General features: G+C 51.4%; 10 protein-coding genes across 10 annotated transcripts; 4 read left to right on the top strand and 6 right to left on the bottom strand.

Moving 5' to 3' along the window:
* The first annotated feature begins 693 nt into the window (after window positions 1-693).
* Window positions 694-1447, top strand: BDR25DRAFT_21992 (uncharacterized protein). The gene is made up of 3 exons (XM_033684984.1): window positions 694-898; window positions 964-1139; window positions 1197-1447. The coding sequence occupies exons 1-3, from the start codon at window positions 798-800 to the stop codon at window positions 1301-1303; spliced, it is 384 nt and encodes a 127-aa protein (XP_033548481.1). The 5' UTR covers window positions 694-797; the 3' UTR covers window positions 1304-1447.
* A 325-nt stretch (window positions 1448-1772) lies between these two features.
* Window positions 1773-5548, bottom strand: BDR25DRAFT_324831 (uncharacterized protein; the record flags this gene model as incomplete). The annotated part of the gene is made up of 6 exons (XM_033692180.1): window positions 1773-1981; window positions 2032-4151; window positions 4204-4567; window positions 4617-4890; window positions 4958-5150; window positions 5478-5548. 6 exons carry the CDS (start codon window positions 5546-5548, stop codon window positions 1773-1775), a joined length of 3231 nt encoding a protein of 1076 aa, XP_033548482.1.
* A 1376-nt stretch (window positions 5549-6924) lies between these two features.
* On the top strand, window positions 6925-10772 carry BDR25DRAFT_367387 (AIP3-domain-containing protein; the record flags this gene model as incomplete). Its single annotated transcript, XM_033696998.1, has 3 exons — window positions 6925-7101; window positions 7199-10085; window positions 10158-10772. 3 exons carry the CDS (start codon window positions 6925-6927, stop codon window positions 10637-10639), a joined length of 3546 nt encoding a protein of 1181 aa, XP_033548483.1. The 3' UTR covers window positions 10640-10772.
* Window positions 10773-11312: 540 nt separating this feature from the next.
* On the top strand, window positions 11313-11959 carry BDR25DRAFT_354151 (uncharacterized protein; the record flags this gene model as incomplete). Its single annotated transcript, XM_033695260.1, has 5 exons — window positions 11313-11332; window positions 11371-11427; window positions 11507-11616; window positions 11643-11672; window positions 11775-11959. The coding sequence occupies 5 exons, from the start codon at window positions 11313-11315 to the stop codon at window positions 11957-11959; spliced, it is 402 nt and encodes a 133-aa protein (XP_033548484.1).
* Window positions 11960-12730: 771 nt separating this feature from the next.
* BDR25DRAFT_22053 (glycoside hydrolase family 61 protein) lies at window positions 12731-13849 on the bottom strand. The gene is made up of 3 exons (XM_033685005.1): window positions 13508-13849; window positions 13098-13451; window positions 12731-13040 (listed from the first exon to the last, which is right to left on the bottom strand). Exons 1-3 carry the CDS (start codon window positions 13557-13559, stop codon window positions 12754-12756), a joined length of 693 nt encoding a protein of 230 aa, XP_033548485.1. The 5' UTR covers window positions 13560-13849; the 3' UTR covers window positions 12731-12753.
* A 291-nt stretch (window positions 13850-14140) lies between these two features.
* On the bottom strand, window positions 14141-15686 carry BDR25DRAFT_313574 (methionine aminopeptidase 2-like protein; the record flags this gene model as incomplete). Its single annotated transcript, XM_033691389.1, has 5 exons — window positions 14141-14197; window positions 14249-14335; window positions 14383-14544; window positions 14597-15600; window positions 15647-15686. 5 exons carry the CDS (start codon window positions 15684-15686, stop codon window positions 14141-14143), a joined length of 1350 nt encoding a protein of 449 aa, XP_033548486.1.
* A 158-nt stretch (window positions 15687-15844) lies between these two features.
* Window positions 15845-16950, top strand: BDR25DRAFT_285226 (DnaJ-domain-containing protein). The gene has a single exon (XM_033688167.1). It carries the CDS (start codon window positions 15911-15913, stop codon window positions 16814-16816), a length of 906 nt encoding a protein of 301 aa, XP_033548487.1. The 5' UTR covers window positions 15845-15910; the 3' UTR covers window positions 16817-16950.
* Window positions 16892-18392, bottom strand: BDR25DRAFT_303144 (uncharacterized protein). The gene is made up of 6 exons (XM_033689947.1): window positions 18224-18392; window positions 18129-18162; window positions 17991-18079; window positions 17908-17935; window positions 17246-17754; window positions 16892-17192 (listed from the first exon to the last, which is right to left on the bottom strand). Exons 1-6 carry the CDS (start codon window positions 18299-18301, stop codon window positions 17043-17045), a joined length of 888 nt encoding a protein of 295 aa, XP_033548488.1. The 5' UTR covers window positions 18302-18392; the 3' UTR covers window positions 16892-17042.
* A 561-nt stretch (window positions 18393-18953) lies between these two features.
* Window positions 18954-19867, bottom strand: BDR25DRAFT_285232 (uncharacterized protein; the record flags this gene model as incomplete). The annotated part of the gene is made up of 2 exons (XM_033688168.1): window positions 18954-19285; window positions 19360-19867. 2 exons carry the CDS (start codon window positions 19865-19867, stop codon window positions 18954-18956), a joined length of 840 nt encoding a protein of 279 aa, XP_033548489.1.
* A 440-nt stretch (window positions 19868-20307) lies between these two features.
* BDR25DRAFT_333754 (acyl-CoA oxidase) lies at window positions 20308-22608 on the bottom strand. The gene is made up of 4 exons (XM_033692867.1): window positions 22198-22608; window positions 21188-22146; window positions 21054-21141; window positions 20308-21000 (listed from the first exon to the last, which is right to left on the bottom strand). Exons 1-4 carry the CDS (start codon window positions 22558-22560, stop codon window positions 20323-20325), a joined length of 2088 nt encoding a protein of 695 aa, XP_033548490.1. The 5' UTR covers window positions 22561-22608; the 3' UTR covers window positions 20308-20322.
* Window positions 22609-22768: the final 160 nt, after the last annotated feature.

Here is a 22768-nt window from a genome sequence, read left to right on the forward strand (position 1 = left end):
ACAGTCAATGAATGCCCAGGTTTGAGCAAAGATCAGGTATGGATAACACACAGTTCAGAGAACTTATTATGGTTACCATTCGAGTATCGACCATTACGTTTCACAGTATCCGAGAAGGCCATCGGTATCGGAACTATAAGAGGAAAGGTTTGGATATGCCACGTTGATCGGAACACATCCTAAGGCGTTAGAACATTTATATTGTTATTACTTCCTACACTATATTTTTTATTCTCTCTATTTCATAGTGGGCCGGGGATCGACAAGAATATATAGCTTGCTAATTTGCCCAGCGAAGGTTCTAGCATACGTCCTTAATTAAATGACTAATCTTTCTACGTACAAAATCTCATGTTAAATAATTGCCACTTGAGTCTCGCCAGAAGTGAACGAACGCCTCTATCACGCAAGCAGGGAGAAAGGTCGACCTACTCCAGCCACAACTTTGGAAACTCTGATCACGAAAGAGAAGTACCATCTTATATAATGGCCACTCATGTACCTAAAGTAAGAGGGCACACGGCCTCCCTGAAACCCACGCCACACTCTTTCTTGTATACGGCTAGCATAATTCTCAATACAGTATAAAATAAGCATTCATCAGACGACATGTCTTGGCGTGTCCACCCTCGCTTGTCTAGAAAAACCCGGAATGATAGTTGAAAAAGGCTGAATGCTATTAAAGGTTAGACTGATATTCTTGGTCCCTGAAGTTTTCATACTCAAGCTCCGAAATTCAAAGAATCCTCTCATGTCTGTGATGCAGCATCGGAGTTCAGCTCAAGCACTTTTCCTCCATGCCCATGGAAGAATCGATCGAAGAGAATGACCAAAACCACCGTAATTATTTTTTAGGCTACAGTCTAGGCATCTACAGAGAAATGGCTGAAAAAATAATGTAAAATTGGTCATAAGTTCATAGACTCCCGAGGGAAGACCTAAGATGCTGATCAGTGGAAGTAGTCTCGCTACAGTCGATTTCTCGTTACGCAGGGCGCGGGGGCGAGGAGAGCATATGTGTACGTCTTTGAGGTCCTGGACAAAGATCGAGAAAAAGTGGTATCGTCCTAAACAAACCACTTATGCGTGGCTTTTAGGGCTCCTCTTCGGAAAAGGGACTTTCCCATTTATCCACATTTGTAAGTGTATCAATTTCCTGTAGGATGATAAAGCCACGTTTTTGATTGTAGGTACAGACTTAAGTACTTGCAAGGGTGATTCTGCTCAAGATTGCCGAAGCAAAAGAGCTAGCTACCTACCGTTGCAGTCGGAAGACCCACAGTCTGAAACATCGGATAACTAGCTAACGGATAGAAGCCACCTTTCCACCACCTTTCCACCCAAACCCAACCACCCCATCTTCTGCCGAAATGCTTTGAAAGCAGTTCCAACATTGTCTCTCCCACTCAAGAGAGTAGTTTTGTCTCATTGTCCTCGCATCATCTGCTGTTGTAGACAACAATACCCGGCCATAACCATTCCATACTGTTCCAGCTCTCCTTGCAGGTTCTGAGAAGAACCGACAGCTCCGTATCAGATCACGATGCCGTCCAGACGCCCCATTCCTCGATTAACGCCGGTCGCTCATGCTTATTGCAGCCAAAAAGAGGTAAATTGCAGAATCAGCCACGCTAAATGCAGAGCAAAGAATCCAGGCCAATGGGTATAGGTAGGGAAGGCACATTGTACGCCGCTATTGTCCAGTGACCCTTCTTGCAGAAGTGGCGAAGCGATGCTCCTTCCGCGGTCGACGTAGTACCTAGTGCCATTGCTCATTTAACTTCCTCGTGGATTTCTGGGCCATGATTCGCAGGTCCAGTTGGTGGAGGTACTTGAGGACCCATAGAATGTTGTTGCATCATGGGCTGGGAATAGTTACCGCTCGGAGTTCCACGGTGGGCAAGAGGGAATTGGTGGTGCTGGTGAGGTGAGCCATACTGAGATTGATGCGGCTGGGGATATGGACCGCGCATGGGTGCCACTACGACATGTGAGTCAAAGAACATCGTGATAATCATGGACAGTACTTACTCTGGCCTGGCGGCATCTGTGCAAACATTGGAGGCACCTGGGTGCCATGCTGCATGTAGACAAGTTGCTGTGGCTGGTGACCCTGCTGTGATCCTTGATGGCTCATCAATGGCGCGCCTCCAGGTCTGGGGCTTGGAAAACCATTGGTACCTGGAGGAGCAGGCATTCCGCTGGGATAATGAGGATACGCGGGACCAGGAGCAGGTGAGTACATCGGCATCTGAGGGTTTGAAGGCATACCCATAAATGGACCGTTGGAGGGCTGGTTGGTCATCATTTGACCACCCATGCCTGGTGCGGGAGGCTGGACAAATTGTTGGCCCCCTTGCTGTCGAAGAGCGACGTGCTGAACGTTAGGGCTCATCCCATACCCTTGCATCGGTACTTGTGGAGGGAATCCAGGCATATTTTGTGGCTGGGCATAGTTGATATAAGGTGGCATTGCCCTTGGAGACGGCTGGACAGATGACGTGGAGTGAGAGAACTGCATGTGCTGGCTTTCGAAATGATGGGGACCAGGTTGGCCGTGATGAGGTTGAACTGGAGGATGGCGTGGGGTGTGCTGTGGAGTTTGGCCCTGAGGCATATGCTGAGGTCCTCCCTGGAGATGAGGAGGCAGCTGGTGCTGGTGAGGAATGGGACCGTTGCTCATCGAGGGATGTGGTGCTGATACAGGCGGTGCAACAGAAGTCCGCTCGAACATGTCAATGTAGCTTCTATCCTGGTTTGTCTGGGGGAAATCCCATGTCGGAGGCGTGCGAAATGGGCAAGGAATGCCCCCGTTGCTCGCATATTCTCGGCTCCTATTCTCGTCATGGGCTTCCTTCATCATACGCTTGATGGGATTGAATGAATTAGTCAGATCCAATGGTTCTGATGTTGGCCGTTGCCCTCCAAAGAAGCTTGTAATCTGTGGCTTTCGAGGGGGTTCTTGCCTTGAGGAAGAGTCGGGCCTTGGACTAGAGTTGTTGCTTGTGCTTCCTCCCGGCTGAAATGTGCTGGCAGCGGGATTTGGCTTGAAGTCTGGTGCTCGTACGTTGAACCTCGTAGACAGGCTAGATGTGGGTGTCTGGACACCACTAGAGGAAGCGGAAGGTCCTGTAGGTGGAGGGTTTTGCATGTTTTGCGGGATTGGATGCGGAATATTATGAAAGGGAAGAGCCCCTTGCTGTTTGTGTTGCTGTTGATTCAGCTGCAGGCGTGTGCTCAGTAGTCCAGTGTTGCGTTGGGCGCCTTGGTTCATGTTCTGATTGGGGCCCGTGCGATCCCTCACAGTCGCCGAGCCGTAGTGATTTTGTCCAGGGCGAGGACGTTGATTCTGTTGGCGGTCAACAGAAGTGCTGGGGGACGGATGCGGAGCCTCAGGCTTGGCAGCGACTGTTCGGTTGGGTTTCTGCTCTACTGGTGTAGGTGCTGCCTTGGGAGGGGTGGACTTCATCTCCTGTACCGCGCGGAGAGCTTTTTCGACAATTGCCTGTTGCTTGTTCTCATCCTTAGCAAGAATAGGGACTAAGTCTTGCGGAACAGGAGTGTTGAGTTTGAAGTTCTGGGAGAATTTTTTGAGGTCATTGAGTTTCACTGCTTTTGATTCACGGGCCAGCGATCGCTGCCTCTCGGACATGCGCAACTTCTCTGCAGCAGAGAACTGCTTGAACGAGTCGAGAAGATCATGCTCCACGTTCGCCGTCGCATTATCTGGTCTCCCTGATTTTCGTGCTGGAATACCGCTGACCGTTGGTTTGAACGCGGCACTGGGCTTGGTGGGTTGCTCAACTACAGGCTTGCCTGGCGGAGCGGTCTTTGTCTCGGGGTTGGCAGAGGCGTCCTTTAGAGGTTCTTGTTTGGAAGGTGCGGCTGGGGGTGCACCTTCCACCTTCAGCGCAACCTCTGATTTAACTCCTTCAGGAGTCGCACGTTTCTCAATGGGCGGAGGGGTGGTCCGTTGCACTGGTTTTGATGAGGTTGATTCTGGGCGGGCAATCTGCGACGAAATGATGGCAGGGTCGTGGGGAGCCCCTGGCACCGTCGGCTGGCTCGTTGGCGGGCGTCTGGCAGGAGGCATGTACTTGTTGGACTGACCGCTCGGGAGGGGCGGGAAGTCACGACGCACTCCACTATACCTTTGTTGCGTCAGTCAGTACCCGACATTCCACGTCTTTGGCGAGCACTTACTTCTCTTCTTCGTCTGCGCCTTTGTCATCGGCAGACAGCTGGCCACGTTCCTCGCGAACGTGGGCGTTCAGTGCACTACTGGCTTCAATTTCGCGAGCGATCTTCTCCGCTCGCGCAGCCCTCTCGGCATACTGCGGGTTACTCCGGTCAATGGTGGTGGTATAGTAACTCTCGTCGTAGTTGCTCTTGACGCCGAAGAGTTGCTCATTCGTCGAAAATTGATCCCACTCAGTCGACCGTCCGGTGGGTTCAAGGGAGAGATTAGCATTCGCGTCTGCAGACGGTTCCCACTTCTGCAGGTTTCGCTCGCGCACGGCTATGTTGCCCGAGATGTCGGTGTCTGTCCGGAAGCCCGGCGAAACTCCTTGAACCGCTGTCAGCGTTTGTATCGTGCCTCGTCAGGCTTGACTTACCATTCTGAGCCTTAGTTTGGGACTTGTCAAGCACCACATTGGGTGTGTGCAAGTCAGCAACATCACCTATGTCGAACGACATGACATGGTAGTCGCCAGTGCCAACGTAGTCATCGGACATTTCGTTGGCGCCGTTGACCTGCGCGTCGTTGGCTGGCTGCACTCGCTTCACCATCTTGAAGACGTAGCGCATCTCAGTCGGGTCCAGAGAAGTGCCTGACAGCACGCCGGTATACTTCTCGCCATTCTTCAGAGTTATGTTGCTAGGGAGCCCCTGGAACAGACAAGTCAACTAAGTTGTTTCTTGTCATCTATGTAGTCATATAGAGGCTCTGGCTTACCGTGAGACTTGCCAACAAGTACATCATTCTGTCATTCATGTGCTTCATTGGCGATGCGGTCTCTCCGGAGAGTGTTGAGGAGTTCGGCGCGGGCTTGGGAGTGTTTACCACGCCGTTCGAATTACTTAGGTTAGAGGGTCGCTGAGTGATAGGATTGGTGCCCTGGGTCCATGCTTTTTGGGCTGGGGGTTTCCTGGAAAGAAGATTGGCGCGTTAGCAAAGGGTGCACGGGCAGAGGACCGAAGCTCAAAGAAAAGTGAAAACGATAGCATCGACATGAAGCGTGAAGGTTGTAGATTAGGGGAAGAGGAATCTGCGAAACGAAGTTGTTGCACCGTGACTCCATGTGACTGAGTGCAGGTCACACAAAAAAGTGTGGCCCAATGCAGATATCGGCCAACGAGCTCTCAAGGCGTGGCTGGGTAGCCCGATTCGACCCCAAAATGCGCGAAGCGAGAAGGGGTGATGTTTGGGGCGTGCGAGTAAGGGTTGGGACAGGGTGGGAGGGATTAGAGCTCACCTTTGACCTCCGTCAACAGGACTGCCAGCCTGCTTGCGCACACCGTCGGCGCCTTTGCCGGGAGCGCTCATCTTCAGTTGTGTTCGGCCACCAGAGGAATTAGAGGATGCGGATGGATTCAGAGGCCCGTTGACATTGGAGCCGTTGACAGAGGGTGCGGCGGTGGCGGCGGCGGAGGACATGGAGGGTATCGGGGGTGAAGAGGAGGAGAGCCTCCGACTCAGATGGGGTGGGACTAGCGCAGACCGGCCAATGCAGAGGCAGGCGCTGAGGGGAAGATGAACGATGCAGTGAGAGGCGCCCGAAGCGGTGTCGGAGAAGAAGGGCAATGAAGTTGAAGGAAGAGTTGGGATGGAGGAGATGTTGTTAGAGGCTGTGCGTTGAAGTGAAGAGCCAAAACGTTAGCTAAACCTTGGCGAGGCGGACGCTAGCGCTTCGAGAAAGCGAGTGAGCGATCGACGCCCCGAAACAGACGGCCTGAGGAATGGCGGAGTGGAGCGGCGGCGGGAGCCAAGCGTGGAGGAGCCAACAGCAACGACGGACGCGAGGTACGGGGCTCAGGGCGGTCGAAGGGGGTAAGAGTGTAGAGCGTGGGAGGCGAAGGGTCGTGGCTCTTATTTTGGTGTGGTGAGTGGAGAGGCAGCACGGAAGCAAACCTTGGTCGCGGATTCTGCGATTGTTTCGTGCTACCAGCCCCGGCTCACAAACTGCGGGCGCAAGAAATAAATGTGTCCCACTGCCAGCGGCGGGCCAGCAATGTACGCAGTTCCTGGGGCCGTCTTCGCGCCGCTCAGCGCAATTGACCACGGACTTGCGAGATACAGCATTACTGAGGGCAAGCAGGGCTGAAACCCCAGGCGACAAGACATGCTCATATTTAGACACAGCAGCAGAAGGGTAGCCATCTTTTTGACATCTACATCAGCGTGCGCTGCGTGCTTGCTGGCGCGCTTCTTGCTCCGAGGCCACTGTGATCGATGTGCCTATTATTGCATTCTGCCCATGACGGAACAGGACAAGGATCTGATTCAGACTGAAATTTGTATCCTCTCCACCCTTTCCTCCATCCCAGCAAAAGGTTCAAAGGTTCGGCATCTTCCTGTCAGCGTCTGCGGTGGGCGCCAGAATGTTGTGCTGTGTCGATGGACTTCGAGGCTGGAACAATAGCTGTAGTCCAGTAGTGACTCTATTGTGAATACCTCGGGATGCCCTTCCAGGTCCACCTTCACGCCCACGCGGAGCGACCTCAATCAGGCAAAAGCACGGAAAGCCCTCGCCCTCAGGCCTCGATGAAACACGGTCACAGTGGCTGGACTCGGGAACCGACGTCACGTGCACTCGGTGAATGACTAAACCCACATGCGGGAAGTGCCATCACGATTCACCAGTGGACGCAGGTGGTGAACTTCAAACACCCACCGAACACCCCCACCGCCTCCGTCAAGACATGCAGCAGAGTCCGTACGCCTCTTCTGCATCACACAGACAGTCACCCTCGCGCGACTCGGACGCCACTCTGTATCCGCCCTCGCAAGCGTCCAGCATGACTTTAACCAGCGAAGAAGCTGGCACACGATCCTCGCATGGCTCTGGGCGCTCGACGCACTCGAGACGGGTGCAAAACGTGAGTATCCGTCACCCACGGCAACTTCCATTGCCTGCACCCACCCGTGAAAACTAAACCATCGCGACCACGCTGCTGACCACGACCCAACATGCAGCCCCAGCAGCAGCTCTCGCAGATCGAGAAGAGCGTCACCCATCTCCTCGTCGCCACGAAGCAGCTCCTCGAGACCCTCACGCTCTGGTCGAGGGGGACCGCCACCGAAAGCGAAGTCTCGGATGTCTACGTGCGTCTGGGCTACGAATTTAACATTGCCTCGCGCGCCTTCAACGCTATCGGCGTCGATACCCAGGACCTCGGAAATGTCCCGGAACTGTTGCGAGGGATACTGGAGGAGACGCTCAGCCAGGAAGCCTCCCAGGCCAGCCTAGACAACTTCTTACCACGCATTCGGGACATCATCATCAATCTTCTCCATGGACTGAAAAAGAAACAACAGCGCTTACGCCAGCGAAGCGGGCGGGATGGCATTCCCAACGGGACCAGTCCTCGGCAGGGCAGCGTCGGCAGCACCAGCGAAATAGAGGAGCCACAATCGCGAGCATCAAGCACAAGACTCCCTCCGCGACAGGATAGCAGCGACTACGTCACCGATGGCCCCGATCTTCCTCCTCGTTCATCCTCTGTGCCGGGGAGATCCTCGCCCAACAAATATGATGCCAACCCCTCCAATCCCAGGGCCAACCGTGGTACTGCCGGAAGCCAACTCTCGACAGACTCCTCCCTGTCGAGCAACACGATGCAGCAAATCCCCGTTATCGCCCCGTATCCGCCCGACGATACCATGCCAACGTCTCCCGACCCACGAGCACCACCCGCCTACAATGTCTCAGACTTCCCGCCTCCTCCACCTCCCCCAAAACAGCAAGATGCCTTGGCTGCTCTACAACGTGGCGGCGAGCTGGAGAGAAGGGCTTCGCGACGATTTTCCGCATACCAGATCCAGAAGCACCTTGGTACGAATGGAATCCCTCTTCCTCCGACACAGAACTCGCCAATACCGAACCGAGGGAGGGATGCTCGAGAATCTATGAATGCTGTTCGGATCAGAGGATCGCTACTTCACAGTCGACAGAGATCCGCCCAGAAACTACCTATAGATACGTCGTACGAGAAAGGTACTGATGTTTCCAGGCGCATTTCGGAGGAAAGTTCTCAGGGCTCTGCCCCTAGTATAAAGCCACCACGCGAACCGTTGCCGGAAGATAGCCCTGTTCAAAAGACTCCCGAAGACAAATTGGGACCTTCTCGCTTCCTCGAGAGCGATAGACCCTTGGTTGGTGCTACCCTCAGCGGGCCGTTGAGCGAACCAGTCGAGCTGCCTGCGGATTCTCCCACAAAAGATCAGAAGCCTGCAAGCATTCCTGCAAGGAATGGATCTCGAAGGGTAAAGTCGCCATCCCCGCAGCCTGACCAGTTTATTCCGGAGCAATCACCGCAACCTGGCAAGGAGCTTACCCTTTTCTTGCAATACAGAAGCAAGATCAAGAAGTACGTTTTTGCCGATGGATCTGATCTCTCAGCCGGCCGATTGCAACTTGCATTCATAGAGAAGTTTGCCTGGGACACCCACCGTAACGGAGAGCTCCCAGAGATATACATCCAGGATCCTGTCTCAGGCGTCCGGCATGAGCTCGAAGACATCAACGACATTAAAGACCGCTCAGTTCTTGTTCTTAATGTCGAACAGCTCGATGAAGTTAAGCATCATATCGACGACAAATTCGGAGGACTGAGTCGTTTAGTCGAGAGCATCAAGACAGTTGTCACAGACCAGCAGTCCGCCATCCAACGTGTTGCCGAGCGCCAGCAACAAGCTGCAAAGGAAATTGCCGGTATCGCGGCAGCGCCGGCCGTCTCATCCGCGCGGGTCTCAACAGTTCTTACACCTCGTTCCCCAATGCCTTCGAACGGGTCATCTGATGTCTCCATTTCTTCAGCTGCTCAGCTTAGCGAAGTCCAATCACTCCGACGAGACTTGGCGGTTGTGCGTCAAACTTACTCCTCGTTTGCTTCTGACATTGAAGCAAGCATGTCCGCCATCCGAACTAAAGCTGCTGCTGTGAAGTCGACTGCTATTAAAGTGTCCTTGCCAGCCCTCACCGGCGATAGCGGTCGCTCATACGTAAATGCTGGGAAGAAGACTCTCCAAGACGATTCTGAGAAGATCGTCACTCGTGTGGACGATCTTCAGGATGTCGTCGAAGATCTCCGCAAAGATGTTGTATCTCGCGGTGTCCGGCCTCTGCCCCGTCAACTTGAAACTACTGCCAAAGACCTTTCTATTGCAACTGCCGAACTAAAGAAGCTGCAGGACTTCCTGGCTAAAGAGAAACCACTTTGGACTAAGATTTGGGAGCAAGAGTTGCAGACGGTCTGCGAAGAGAGGGATTTACTAACTATGCAGGAGGAGTTGGCAGCCGATCTTCGGGACGATTTGGAGAAAGCGGCCCAAACGCTAGAGCTTGTTGAGCAGGCAACAAAGCAACAGAACCTCCAAACGGACGAGAAACAAGGGACCGCTCGTTCTGCCAGTGGACGTAATCTCCTTCATGCAGTTGCATATGATAAAGCTGTTGATCCTCGCCAGGCTCGAGATGGAGTTTTGGGAGAGGTCAAGGCACTCCAACCGAACCATGAAGGACGATTAGAAGCTATCGAAAGAGCTGAAAAAGCGAGGCAGCGTGAGCTTGAGGAGAGGCGTGAAGGAGAATTCAAGAAAGAGCTAGGCTCGTTTGTTGAAGAGGGCAAGCTCAAGAAGAGTGGCGGTGTTGAAGAAGCCGAACGCTTGCGCAAAGCGAAGGATGAGCGAGCCCGCAAAGAGAATTGGGAGAGGCAAAATGCGAGAGCTAAAGCTGCTGCTGCTGTCGCTGCTAGCACGGAAAACGGGGCGGAAGAGAGGAAAGATGGGGAGAACAAAGCGGTTGGAGCACCACCTACGAACGGAGAAGAGGCGAACGAAGCAAAGGCGCAGGCACCAGAAGGTGGTGGCCCTGCATAAGCCTATCTCTATCCTTATTCCCCTGTACACACTTTGTGCTGATTGGGATTCTTAGATATGCCGATTCGAACCTACTCGGTAAGACCTTGGGTAAGAGTCGGCATACCACCTCTTCCAATCTCACCTGTTCCGAGCCTTGTAGACATATCGCCGAATGATCTCTCCCAGTCTGCTCCTAGTTCAACAATACGACTCGTGGAGCCCACACCCGCACCAGAGTCTCCAACACCTTTACAAAATCCAACTTATATGTCTGGAACCCCAACCAGCGAAGCAACATCTCCACCGACAGCAAAGCCCACCTCTACCACAATCGTTCCAGAGCGCCGTACGCCCAGATCCAGCTTCTTCGGACCCCGCGACAAGGATAAGGCGAGCCCGAAAACCCCCCCCACAGTCCGTCCACGCGGAAAGACAGTTCCTATGGCGGTCCCTTCGACACCAGAGCGAGCTGATACGGCTAGCCTGCATTCATTTACGCCCAGTACGAGTAGCAAGCATATCTCATCCTGGTTTTCGGGATTGCTGGGTCGTTGAAAGGCAACGAGCTGCTCACCACTACTCTACTCTTTGTATTATGGTTTCATCTGCTTTAACAGAGAACGCTGCATCTTATCACCTATTAATGTTATCGCCTTTTTCATCATGGCGTATATGGCGCCGTTGTTTCTGTTTCTGTATTCAAGCGTTCTTGCATGGCGTTTTGAGCGTTTTTGTACTGTTTTGGGCTTGTAATTACCCTCCTCTCTTCAACCTCCGGTATTCCCCCCCCCCCTTCTCCGTGGGATATAGTATGGGTTATATTTTATTTTTCAGAACCTGAAATTGTTCTTTGATGGCTTGGTTGGCAATACCTTTTGGAGGACATTATGATAATAGCTTTAGGTTGTGAGGGATGTGGGATACGTAGATTAATACTGAGTTCTGGGGGTTGTGCAGATATACTTGTGCTGAAGACTAGGCTCGTTAATGGTTGTTCTGTGAGGTTTCCAGGTGCTTGGTGTGGTTCGACACTGATTTCGTGAAACAGGGTCAACGGGCAAGATTCATACAGTCCACTATTAGATTAAGTAGATAAAGCCTAGGGAAAAGTAAGTCTATTGTAAATAAGATATCGGATATAACTATCCCTTACCAAAACTACGTTTGCAAACGGTAGAACCGTTGCTCTCCATGAAAATTGCCATTTTATGCTAAACACGGTTGTTCTATGAACAAGTGCTCACAAAAGTCTACTGAAACCAACTCGCTTTTCACTGCTCGATCAGACCTTTGCAGAGGCAGCGGGCGCAGCTCTCCAATAATTTAATATCTTTAGAGCCAAAGTAAGCGAAAACTCAAGCATACAATTAGACCGTGTCTAACTTGTGCATTACCTCTTCTACGTAACACCCATGACTTCAGACCGTCAGAATCCGTGAAAAAGCGTCCCCGGCTCGGGATTCCGGCCAAATCGCGTGGGCGAATATGCGTATTGCCTGGAGATGTTATTAAGTCTAACCTCTCTATTGGGTGTCCGGCGATTCCTCATTGTGGCCAGATCCTTGGGAGTTGGACCTTAAGAGGAGAGGTTGCTAGCAAAGCTTCTGACAAACTGTTTCTTTCCTGGACTTAGAATATCACTATCTACATAGTATTTAATAGGCTATAAGGCTTACTCGATCGTTTGTAGGCCTGGGCATACTCAATTCCGGCAAGAATAGTCTGTATTCTCTAGTCTCCATATTTCTGCTTTTGGTACCGATAGACGTCATGGCACATTGTTTTCGACTGAGACCAGTGCCCCTGGGTGCTTTCGGTACTTTCAAACAAGACTTAAGCAATCTAGATGCTTTCATGGAGCGGACCCAGGCTTGACCGGCGTGACTTGTCAACTATCAAGCTAAGCTAAATGGCTCAAGCCTGAGAATTTATAGGATAAGTCGAAAATTAAAGCCATCATAATCTAAAGAAATGTCTCCTGAGGTTGATATCCGCTTTTCTGAGTTCCCTCAAACACTCCTGACAAGCTTCCATATGAGATAAAATTTATTGATACCAGGGAAAAGTTGACAATGACTTGGAATAAACATACTGAATTCACACTCTGTGCTCTAGTGTGGAAGTTATTAGATGGATTGATCGAGGTAGAGTCTCTGCTAAGTCATTGGATGATAATCGGAGCAGGTTGGGCAACGGGCAGATGCATCAAGAACTAAAACATACTGGTTTTTTTGTCGTCTCTCGTTGACGAAGGAAAACTGGACCAGTAATGGGTGAATTCCTTCGAAACGGCTGCGGTTCTAGGACCCACTGAGTTTTGAAAGAGTTGCTGCTATTCACCTTCGCTGTGCAGCTTAACATCTTCCTCCTGCATTCTCTTTTGAAAAAAGTTTAGTGAAGGAACTAATTCGTCTCTATTGATACCTATTTATTTACTCAAATCGTTCAGTTCTTGAAGCTGCTGATCAAGGATTTCATTTCGGGCTGCATATCGCTTCATTCTACAGCAGTTGTATCTAGCTGGGTGATGATTTTGCTGACAAGGTCCATCTCTACCCTGACCAGGACACCACGCAGCTATTCTCGAAGCATGCAGGGATACAGTATCATCATATTCATATAACATCTCTAAGTTCACACCTATCCCTCACCTCTACAACTCCTAGGTGTCATCCTGACCAAACCGCCGGCCCCGGAGGCTTATACTCCTCCACCTTGATCTTACCTAAATCGACTAAGATCCCCGGATCACTGCTCTTATAAGCACCAGGCAGACTCACTAGCGGGCCTGGTGTCCCATTTCCCCCACCTGTGATCCTGATTTGCGAACAAGCCAAATAGAATTGAGCGCCATTGCTTTTCATTGCTAAATGCAGGGCGATCTGCTCCACGCGAAGCAGATATTCGCCCGAGGGGACGGAGGCCGGGATTGTGGCGTTGGTAGTTATATAATCGTCTACGAAGGAGGGAATGTCAGTTTGGAGAGAGGAGAAGTTGGCTGTGGGGAACATACTCTGCCCCGGCCAAGTCATCTGTTTATTCTTATCCATGAATGGCATCGTCGTACTAATCTTAAACCACACCGCACCAGATCCATCCCATTTTGCTGCCGAGCTACCAGAAGGGACTTTCGCAAGATAATACTGTGTCGGTCCGGGGTGATTGATCTGCTGCGTGGAGATATAATGCACCGTGGCACCCGCAGGAACTTCAGTTACTGAGCCTGCGTCTTGGGTCGTGTAGCAACGAATGTCTGCACTGGTAGGGTTTTCGACGCCTTGTTTGCTGTTGGCGTTCTTGGTCATGCGCGTGACGGACCAGTCTTTTTCTTCGGCCTTGCCGTTGACGACGAGTTTGGGGAAGGTGTCTGCATAACTTTGTTAGGGTTTTTTTGGGGGAGTTCTTGGAATGAAAATGACTAACAATGAGCTTGAACAGCTGCTACCGTGAGCAGCAGACTAGCTAGGAATCTCATCTTGGGATTGAATATGGACTGGCTATTTGACGTGCGGCGACAGGAGGACAAGATGTGGTTAACTGGCAGGCACAGTCTTAACGTATCTTATATCCATCGCAAACTCACCCACCTGCTTCCGAATTACATAGCCAAGCCTGAAGATATAGTGGAATTAATCTGGTATTGTGTTCCCGATAGTAGTTCTTCCTCGAACATACCTGACCTGTGTTGCATTCAAACCCGGTTCATTCCTTCCTAGCCTATAGACCTCTTAACGGTTAATTGCTTGACAAACGATTGCAAGGGTGAACTACCGAAATCGTGGGGAAGCCCTGTTCGAGTGCCCGAGTTAGATCAATTTATGTACCGGCATGAAGTTCTTGATTTCTAACGGGTTGTTCTACGCCCTGGCCGGTCGTCAAATCGGGGTAGTAGCAGCAACATCGGACACGGGCTGCGCCACAAGCAGATAGCCCTGCGAGCGATTCGTGAGATTTGATGTCGTTTTTAATGTTTAAAACTATCTTGCAAGTCTACTAATGCTGCCTTGAATAGAAAGAACACGTAGATCGTCATGCAGCTGTCGCATAATTTCCAGCCTAGTAGTCGTCGCCGCGACTAATGACCTCTTTGACCGTGGGTCGAAGGATGAAAGTCTACTGGAAGTCAGCTCCACCCATAAAATAATTTATATTCAAATCACCCACATGTTCAAATTGGGCAGTGTAAGAGCCTTTGATATCGCAAAGCGGAGGATACGCTTCCACGATTCCAGCAGAGACGAGATTGTTCAACTAAGATTCGTTAGCAAATTTCTGCGAGTCGAGATGAGTTTACGTACCCCAAGCAAATACTTGTCATGTCCAAGACGATCTAAGTACCGTCGACAGAACGGCAGGGTACCAAAGTTCTTCGTAATTGAGTTCAATAGCGTCTTGGCCGACGAGACTCTGAGCGCAACCTTTGGCGCATCGTCGCGCTTCGCGTAATGCGATACTTCCATCTATGTTCGTTAGTATGCGCGAATAAGGTATTATAAGCAATGAAATACATACATCATCCCTAACGTAGCCCTTCCCGGTACTTCCAAATGTTTCGATAGCGAAGGTTTCACCCTCCTCCATCTTAGTTTGGTCACCTCCCTTGACGATAGGCACAGTCTTTCCCCCATGAATGCTATACCTTCCAATGCTGTGACCGTTCAAGTTGCGGATGCATTTTACGGGGAGCATCTGCCCTTTGATCTCGACTTCATAGCTCTCCATGACTTCCTGAATGGCCGCACCGATATCGGACATGCGGACATCGATGCCAGACTCCCTAATTCCCGTGTTTGTCGCTTCCTTGACGGCGGTGAGGAGATTGTCGTAGACAGGGTCGAAGGCCATAGTGAAGGCGCTGTCGACGATCCTGCCATTGATGTGGACTCCGAAATCCACCTTCATGACATCCTCTTGCTGCAAGATCTTTTTGTCTCCTGCATTAGGAGTAAAATGCGCTGCGCAGTGGTTGATGCTGAGGCCGGTGGGGAAACCCATCCCACCTTTGATGGCATCACCCTCTTCCAAACCCTGATGGCCTGTCAGAGCACGCACCGAATCTTCTATGCCGTTGGCAATATCAGTCAAGCTCATGCCTGGCTTGATCCAATTCTGCGCCCACTGCCGCACCTGGCGATGCGCCTCAGCGCCACGACGGTAGTCGGTGAGGAAGTCATTGTTCATGCGGTCGAGATGGCGCTTTTCCTCGTTTGTCGTCCTATACGCATTCTCATTCCTGTACTCGCAGATTTCCCCCTCGGGGTAGGTGTCATTAGGAAAGAGTTCGTGGATGAGGACTCGAGGCGGGGAGGTTTGCACCTTCGGCCCGGTGGCTGCTGCGCTTTTCTTCTTCTTTTTTCTTGGCTTCCTCTTTTTCTTCTTCTTCGCCCCGTCTTCGGCTGCGCCGGGGGTACCATCGGCCTCCTCGGCGTCGTCGTCCGAGTCTTCGTGGTCTACATCGTCTGCCTTTTCGCCAATTTTGGTGGTGTTGGTGGCGGGTTTGCCGGTGGTTTCGCCCACTGTACGAATTAGCCATACTCGAGGGAATAGTAATCAAGGTCTTACGCTTCAAGCTGGAGATCCCCTCTGCTGCCGTAGCCGCCATGGTGGTTGTGAAGAGGGAACGTAAGATGGCGAGCAAAGGCTGGGGGATTTGACTTCCGCCACGGCCACTCAATGCCGCTGCCACCCACACGGCGTTCGGAATGTTCGCTTAAACATGCCGCCCAATCCCTGCCGCTAATGACGTCTGGAACAATAGCCATTCACTTTAAACCTCCCAGTCACTCATTTCACCAGCAGTGGGCATCACAGCACTCGGAATGAGGGATGCCACTCCGCTCGGCACGTTTCGGGCGCTCGGTCCCTATCCCATCGTCTCGTCCACCGCCTCAACATCGATATCTCGACCCTCATCTAACCCCTCACACGACCGCGCCAGTTCGCCATCAAGCTTCCTCCTTCCACACATCCACCACCAGATCCTCCGATAGCACCCCGAACCATTACGAAATCCTCTCCCTGACCCCTAGCGCGACTCTTGCGGATATAAAGCGCCAATTCTTCGCCCTCTCTAAACAACATCATCCTGACAAGAACCCCGACGATGCCTCCGCCAGCACCCGCTTCGTCCGCATCAGCGAAGCATACCACGTGCTCTCGTCGCCCGAAAAGCGCACACAATACGATGCACAGCTACACGGACAGCACTTGCATCACCATCACCACTATGCGCATCACAAAGGGTCGTATAGTAGTGCGGGGTTTGCCGGGAGCAGGCCTGCGAGTGGCTTGAGTAAGAAGAGGGGTACCTTTCGAGGACCACCGCCGAGTTTTTATAAAAACGGTGGGTATGGGCAACACCATGCTAAGAGGACTGCCCACGCCCATGATAATACTCCTGGTGGTGGGGAAGAAGCCAAGGAGGATCAAGGGAGTTATGGGCGGTTTGGCGGGTTTGGCCCAGGACAGACAGGCCAGGGGGATGAGGTCCCACATTTTAACAACCAGAAGCATAAGAAGACGCATGATCATATCAATGAGCATATCTACGGGCGAAGAAGATCCAGGGGGGGACAGCATATCCCGGATGGTATTGATAGAGATGGCATGTTGGTGAATTTTGTGGTTGTTGCGGGTGTCTTGGGAGTCATTGGTTTCGGGGCGAAGGTCATGGGGAATGACAACAGCCCCAGAACTACTAAACGGAATGAGAGGGCCCCGGAGCGCTCATAAGAGAGCCGGACGTCCTGTCGTACATTTTGACTGTACAATATTGGGAGGATAGACGACACGGCAATTGCTAAATGCATGAACTGAATGGATGCATTGAGACGGACTGTTGTACATGCCGGAATGCAAGAATGCGCAGAGCATCTAAGAAACTGCTCGCTCACTACCCCTGTCCACCTCTATATTGCCCCAATTTCCCGCCAACCTTGCCTGGAATGAGGATTTATACCTAACCCTCAAAGGTGAAGCTGGTGCCGAGCTTGTGGCCAGACTCGTTCAACTTCTGGGTATCAAAGGATCCACCAATGCCGAAGGTGAGGCCGCTGTTAACCTTGGTGTTGTAGGCGAGAGACGCAATACCGAGGTTGTTGATCTTGGCCTACTATATCGTTAGCAGGCCTATCTGTGTCAAAGTTGGAGTAGGATACAGACCTTGGCAAAGGAAGAGGTGTCGATCTTGTACTTGCCAGCAAGCTCAAGGCCGACCGTGTTCCCGCTCTTCGCATCCCAAGAAGCCTTCGCGCCGGCCTCAACAGCCGAGTTGACCTTCTGGTAGTACGAAGCGGTGAAGAGTTGCATCGAATTGGTAGCGGTGATGGCCGCGTTGTAAGTGCCGGTGGTGTAGCCAAGAGCGCCAGAGTACTTGGTGATGGAGGCCTTCTGAACGTCGTATCCCACCTCGCCACCGACCATGAAGCCTTCGTGGCTCATAACAAGATCAGCGATTGCGCTTACCTTGCCGCTGGGCTGAAGATCTCCGAAGACACGACCATGGAAGAGGCTCTGCTTGAAGTGCAGGTTGAGTTTTTGTCCCTTGTTTCCAGCCGCGGGGTTGAAGTTGGAGAGGACTTCGGCCTTCAATCCAGTAGCGAAGGTGTCGTTGAGCTCGACCTTGGTGGCCAACATGTTGGCGGTATTCCACGACTGGGTGATGCTGATACCTGTGAAACCGCGTCTCAGCTGAACGTTCAATCCACTCGCCGTGAGATTGCCCGGCGGCTCAGACATGTGATATATAACCGAGGAAATTTGGGAGGAATAATGAACGGGTACCGATAGTAGAACATAGCGGGGAATGAAACGTGGAGTAATACCATTGCTGAGGCCCTTCTTTCCCTCAAGCTGTTCCGCAAAGATTAGCTATGGCCGTAGAGGAGGGCATTGCAACGAAACTCACAGATGACGAGACAGGACCATCATGCGCTGAAGTTCCCTTCGCCGTGAAGCTAACACCATTGGGGGCCTTCAGCTTGACCTCGAGGGCAGCTGATCGGGCGTTAGCAGTCGCAATGTTGCGCCAATGGACATCCCATACCTGCAGCAGTGTGGTAGAAGTCCTTGTTGATGAGCTGCACGATAAGCGTTAGCAATTGGCACAGCTGACTGACCTCGACGCCGCACTAAACTTACGTCGTTGGAAGCTTTCGCAATGTCGGAGAAAGCTGGTGGGGGAACCTTGACAGGGACTTTTTCTGCGATAGCGGCCATGGCTGCGGGATGTGAGAGAAGGAAGGTGGGAAAATTAGAGGGCTGTTTGTGTGTTGATAGAGAAAAGTTTCGGTGAGGGTCTCAGAAAAACAGCGCAGCAGGTCGTTCGTTAGTCGAGCTGCCCGCCAAGGAAGGACGGCTTCAACCGAAGCAAGGGTCCCGTGACTAGGCAAATAAGATCCGATCGGCCGGCAACGTGCAAGGCCTTGGCATTCACCCCACTGATACTGACTGGACTACTAACTACCCCGTCTCAGCCTATTTAACTTGTCCTCCTTTTTACTGATGCGAGCGAACGGTTGACTCTGCCCTTTCGCTAACGAAAACACTGGGAGACAATCAGAACGTAAACCATGACATCAAAGTCTCGCCCGCGTCCAAGGATGGCAGTTCCATGGAACACCCAAGAAGTTTTCTCTTTAATGCGCAGGGTTGCTTGCCCCTTTTCGCTCTACTCGCCCCAGACACAAAACTTGCCAGGAGGTACCAGAGATAGCCATACTCTCTCTAGCATTACAACATTACAAATCCTGGGCCTTGAAGTATTGTAGCTTTGGAAGTTGAGACTTACGTCCCAAGTAATATATCTCCACTCAGCTTCTTGGAATATGTTTCTCTTTTCGCGGGTATTTATTCAATCCGGATCTTCACATTACTCGCCCCTGATTGCTTTTCGAGTCCTCTCCACATCCGCGTCCGAAAATCCCAACTCCCCCTTGACATACCCCTCCACCCCACCATACTTCTCATCCACCATTTCCAAAGTTCCCACCATGAAGCTCCCCTTCACTTGAGAGAATCCTGAAATGCCCGGGGTTTCCAAACCCCAATCTTTATTCCACATCTTTAGCATAGCCATAAGGGACTCACGAGATGGCTCGATGCCTAGCCGGGTCAGCGAGTAGTCATATGCAATTGCATCGGTCGGTACACCAGCGAGACCAAGAATGATGGCTGCTAGGACGCCGGTGCGGTCTTTGCCAGCTATTATAATGCAAGTTAGACTTTGAGTTTGCTTCCCCGACGAAGTGATGGTACGACAGGGTTTGGACACTTACCGGTACAATGGAACAGTATGGGACTTTGCTCATCCCTAACCCACTCTAAAGCAGCCTTAATACTTGGCCGATGAATCTCCAAGATTTCCGCATATATCTCCACATACCCCCTTTTCCCATTCTCTTCTACAAACTTCTCCATGTCAATCGGAGTCGGTGCCCTACTACTCTCAAAATGTACATTCTTGACCCCTTCGATGACTGGATTTGGAGACCTCTGGATTTCTCTCTCGGTTCGCAGATCCAGGATTAGCTTGATACCAAGCTCATGCTTCAACTGAATTTGACTGGCCTCAGGAATGGAAGAGATAGACCCCGAGCGGTAGATCAAGCCGGGCTTGAGGAACGGAGAGGCATTTGCGCCAATGTCGCGGAGATTGATGATTCCTGGGATAGATATGAAGGGCGGTTTAGCAAGAACCTCATCGATGATGGGCTTGTCGATGACAGTGAGCATGTCGATTTCGATGAGCTCTTTGAGATTGTAGGGAACTGATTCGGTAGCCATGATTCTCCTTGGTTCGAAATCTTGTAGTTATCTTATCGAAAACTAAGATAATATTGATCCTTTATATACCCCCATTTCTCTGTCCCTCAGTCGGATTAGGCTCTTCCAGAATTTGTTGCTTGCAATCCGTACCTGAAGATCAGCAAGCTCAAGTCTCGGCCTGAAACTGTCGTATTTCGCATCGACTTGGAGACTCCTAACTCCTAGTTTTCTAATTGGCTGGAGTCGCGCTGCGGAACAAATTCAGGCCGAATAGCCTCTGACGTGGCATTCAGCCTTACGTATCCATGCTACAACGGGACTAAATCGTTCACTCACCAGCTTGCAGAACTATCCTTATGGGGTTCGTGTGTGATCCTATTTTGAAGGTATCTCGTGACACATTAAGGTGTCATGGGTGCGTGTATGTATGACAACTTCACCCGAGCCCCCCTCCGCCCCCTAATCACACTGGTCTAAAGTTTACTCCTTTCATCCCTCCGAAATAGTACCTCACTATCTGGGTACGGATCCACCGTAATCCAATTCAACGGATTCAGCTCGCTTGCTCTATAAAACATATCTTCGTACACCTTGCCATCCTTCCTTCCAAGACTACTATCTAGCACCCAATCATCAAAAGCCCACGCATCCACTAGTCCCACGGCATGCGGGCGGATATCCTGGAGGAGTTTCATAACGGCATTAGTACGCGCGAGAGAGATCTGCTTTACCGTGCAAGCGCCTGACGCAAAGAACTCGGAGCCTTCTTGCTCAAGCGTATGTAAGGCGAAGAGGCGGAAGAGCTTGTGCATGATTTGCAGGGTGTCGTCGTCCAGTTTCTCGCGCGTCGAGTTCTCGCTTAAGGCGGAGTGGAAGTTCTTGACGACCATGAACTGCGAGTGTGCTTTACTGAGACGGTAGAAATCGACGAGTAGGTCGTTCCAGGCTTTCTTTTGCTCGTCTCGGTGTTTGAGTACTTCGAAAGTGAGGAACGAAACGCGCCAGGCGAACGCCGAGACGAGGTCGCAGTCGGAGCCAAGGATATCAAAGGCGCAGCCGATATCTGCGCGGGATCGGAAGTCTTTAAGAATACGGGTGGTATCGTTGGTGGGGGCGTTATTGTTGAGGACTGAGCGGGCGGATTTGAGGAGCTGAATAGAGAATTAGACGGATAATTGGGGAATTGGGAAGGTACGTGGCTTACGTAGCGGGCTACTTGTTGCGTGAGCATGTAATTGTCGCCTTCCCAGGTGGTGGTGGGGAGGTAGTCTGCATACCAAGGACCAATCCCGCTGAAGCTCGTTAGCGATGCTCTGATAACTAAAGGAGAGACGTTGCCTGAAGCTCGAGTATCCGTGACCGCCACAAGCCCTTCGACACACCTCAAGTCCCTCCGCTGCAATCGTACTCGAAAGCGCTTTCAGGCCACAGGACGTAGCATGCAAATCAGCGAGTAAATCACTTCCTGATTCCGTCTCTTCAGGTCCAGCTCCTCGTTTACTTGAATCCGCATTTGCAATGCCAGCATTCATCTTCTTCTGATTCTCTTGATACAAGTTCATCATAGACTTACCGGTAAAATGCAGAGCAAACGTAGCAGCGAGGAGGGGAAGAAGACGAATCTGAACCATCGTGTAATTGAGCACTTGGTTCTCACCTCCTTCCCATTCCCGGGCATCTCGGTCTTGGAATTGGCGTCTGATGGCGCTGTACCGCGTGGCGATTGTAACCCCGCGTGCAAGAACACCGCCAGCTTGCATAACAATTGTTGAGCGAATCCAAGTCAAGGTACCATAGACTAGGAACGGTGAGCCGCGGCGAACGTACTTGTTTGACTTCGGGTCAACCCTTGAGAAGCGCGCGAGCATGCCAATATGAGGAATCTTGACATTTTTGAAGAGAAGGAAGCCGTTATCCATAGTGTTATACCCGAACTTGGGCCCTATGTCACCGACATGGATGTTCTCAAGAGGCTCGTGCGTCTTCAAGTCTCGGATCTGCATGACGAAGGGATGCGGCCCATATGACTTGCCGTCGATGATGAGTTGCGCCATTACGACGGCGTAGTTGGCAGTCTTCCCGAGCGAACCTATCCACCACTTGCTTGCGGTGAGGTAGGGAGAATGCATCGTGAAAGTTTTGTCTTCCGGATTCCAGGTTGCTGTAGTCTCGAGACCGCGGACATTGGATCCGTGGCCGAGCTCAGTCTGGGCGTAGCATCCAATAATCCCGTGCTTTTCTGCTTTCTTGAGGAACAGGTCATGCTGCTCAGGAGTGCCTTGCTCTTTTATCGTAACCTCTCTAATCATCAGCAGGTTATAAGCATATGGGGACTTTAGGGCACTCACCAAGAACATACTATCATGTAATGCATACGGCCCCGGCTCACTGACCAATTCATTCGCGGTCCTAAAGTCCTCTAAATCCCATCCGTGCTTCAACCTTAGATTCCGTAATTTCTTTGCTCTCGCAAGTGCGGTCCCAAATCGGTCAATTCGGCCGGCAAAGTAATTCTGGGATTTGTCGAATACTTTCTCTGATTTCAGGACATCTAGGACACGCTGCTTCCGGTTGAGGACTTCCTTTGTAAACAAGAGTTCAGAAAGCCTTCCCACGGGCAAATTTGATTTTGCGCGTTCGGCGGCGAGAAGACCACTGCCATGAGGAGCTGATGGTTTCAGTTGTTTCACCCAATCTGGAGTTGGCGCCATTATTATTACTTGTGAAGAGAATTGAACGAAAATAAGACTGAATTAGAGATTTCGGAACTCCCTATCTGGTGTTGTGAGAATTGATAGCTAGATTTTATATGATGACATGCTGAGGTTCCAGATCCTCGGCTGCCGATCGTCGCTCTGGAGTATTGCCCACCGCACTAGTCGTAGTTCCGAGGTTTTGATTATCTATGCTGGGAACCCC

The sequence above is a fragment of the Lindgomyces ingoldianus genome (genome assembly GCF_010093535.1).
Source record: "Lindgomyces ingoldianus strain ATCC 200398 unplaced genomic scaffold BDR25scaffold_13, whole genome shotgun sequence".
Lineage (NCBI taxonomy): Eukaryota > Fungi > Ascomycota > Dothideomycetes > Pleosporales > Lindgomycetaceae > Lindgomyces > Lindgomyces ingoldianus.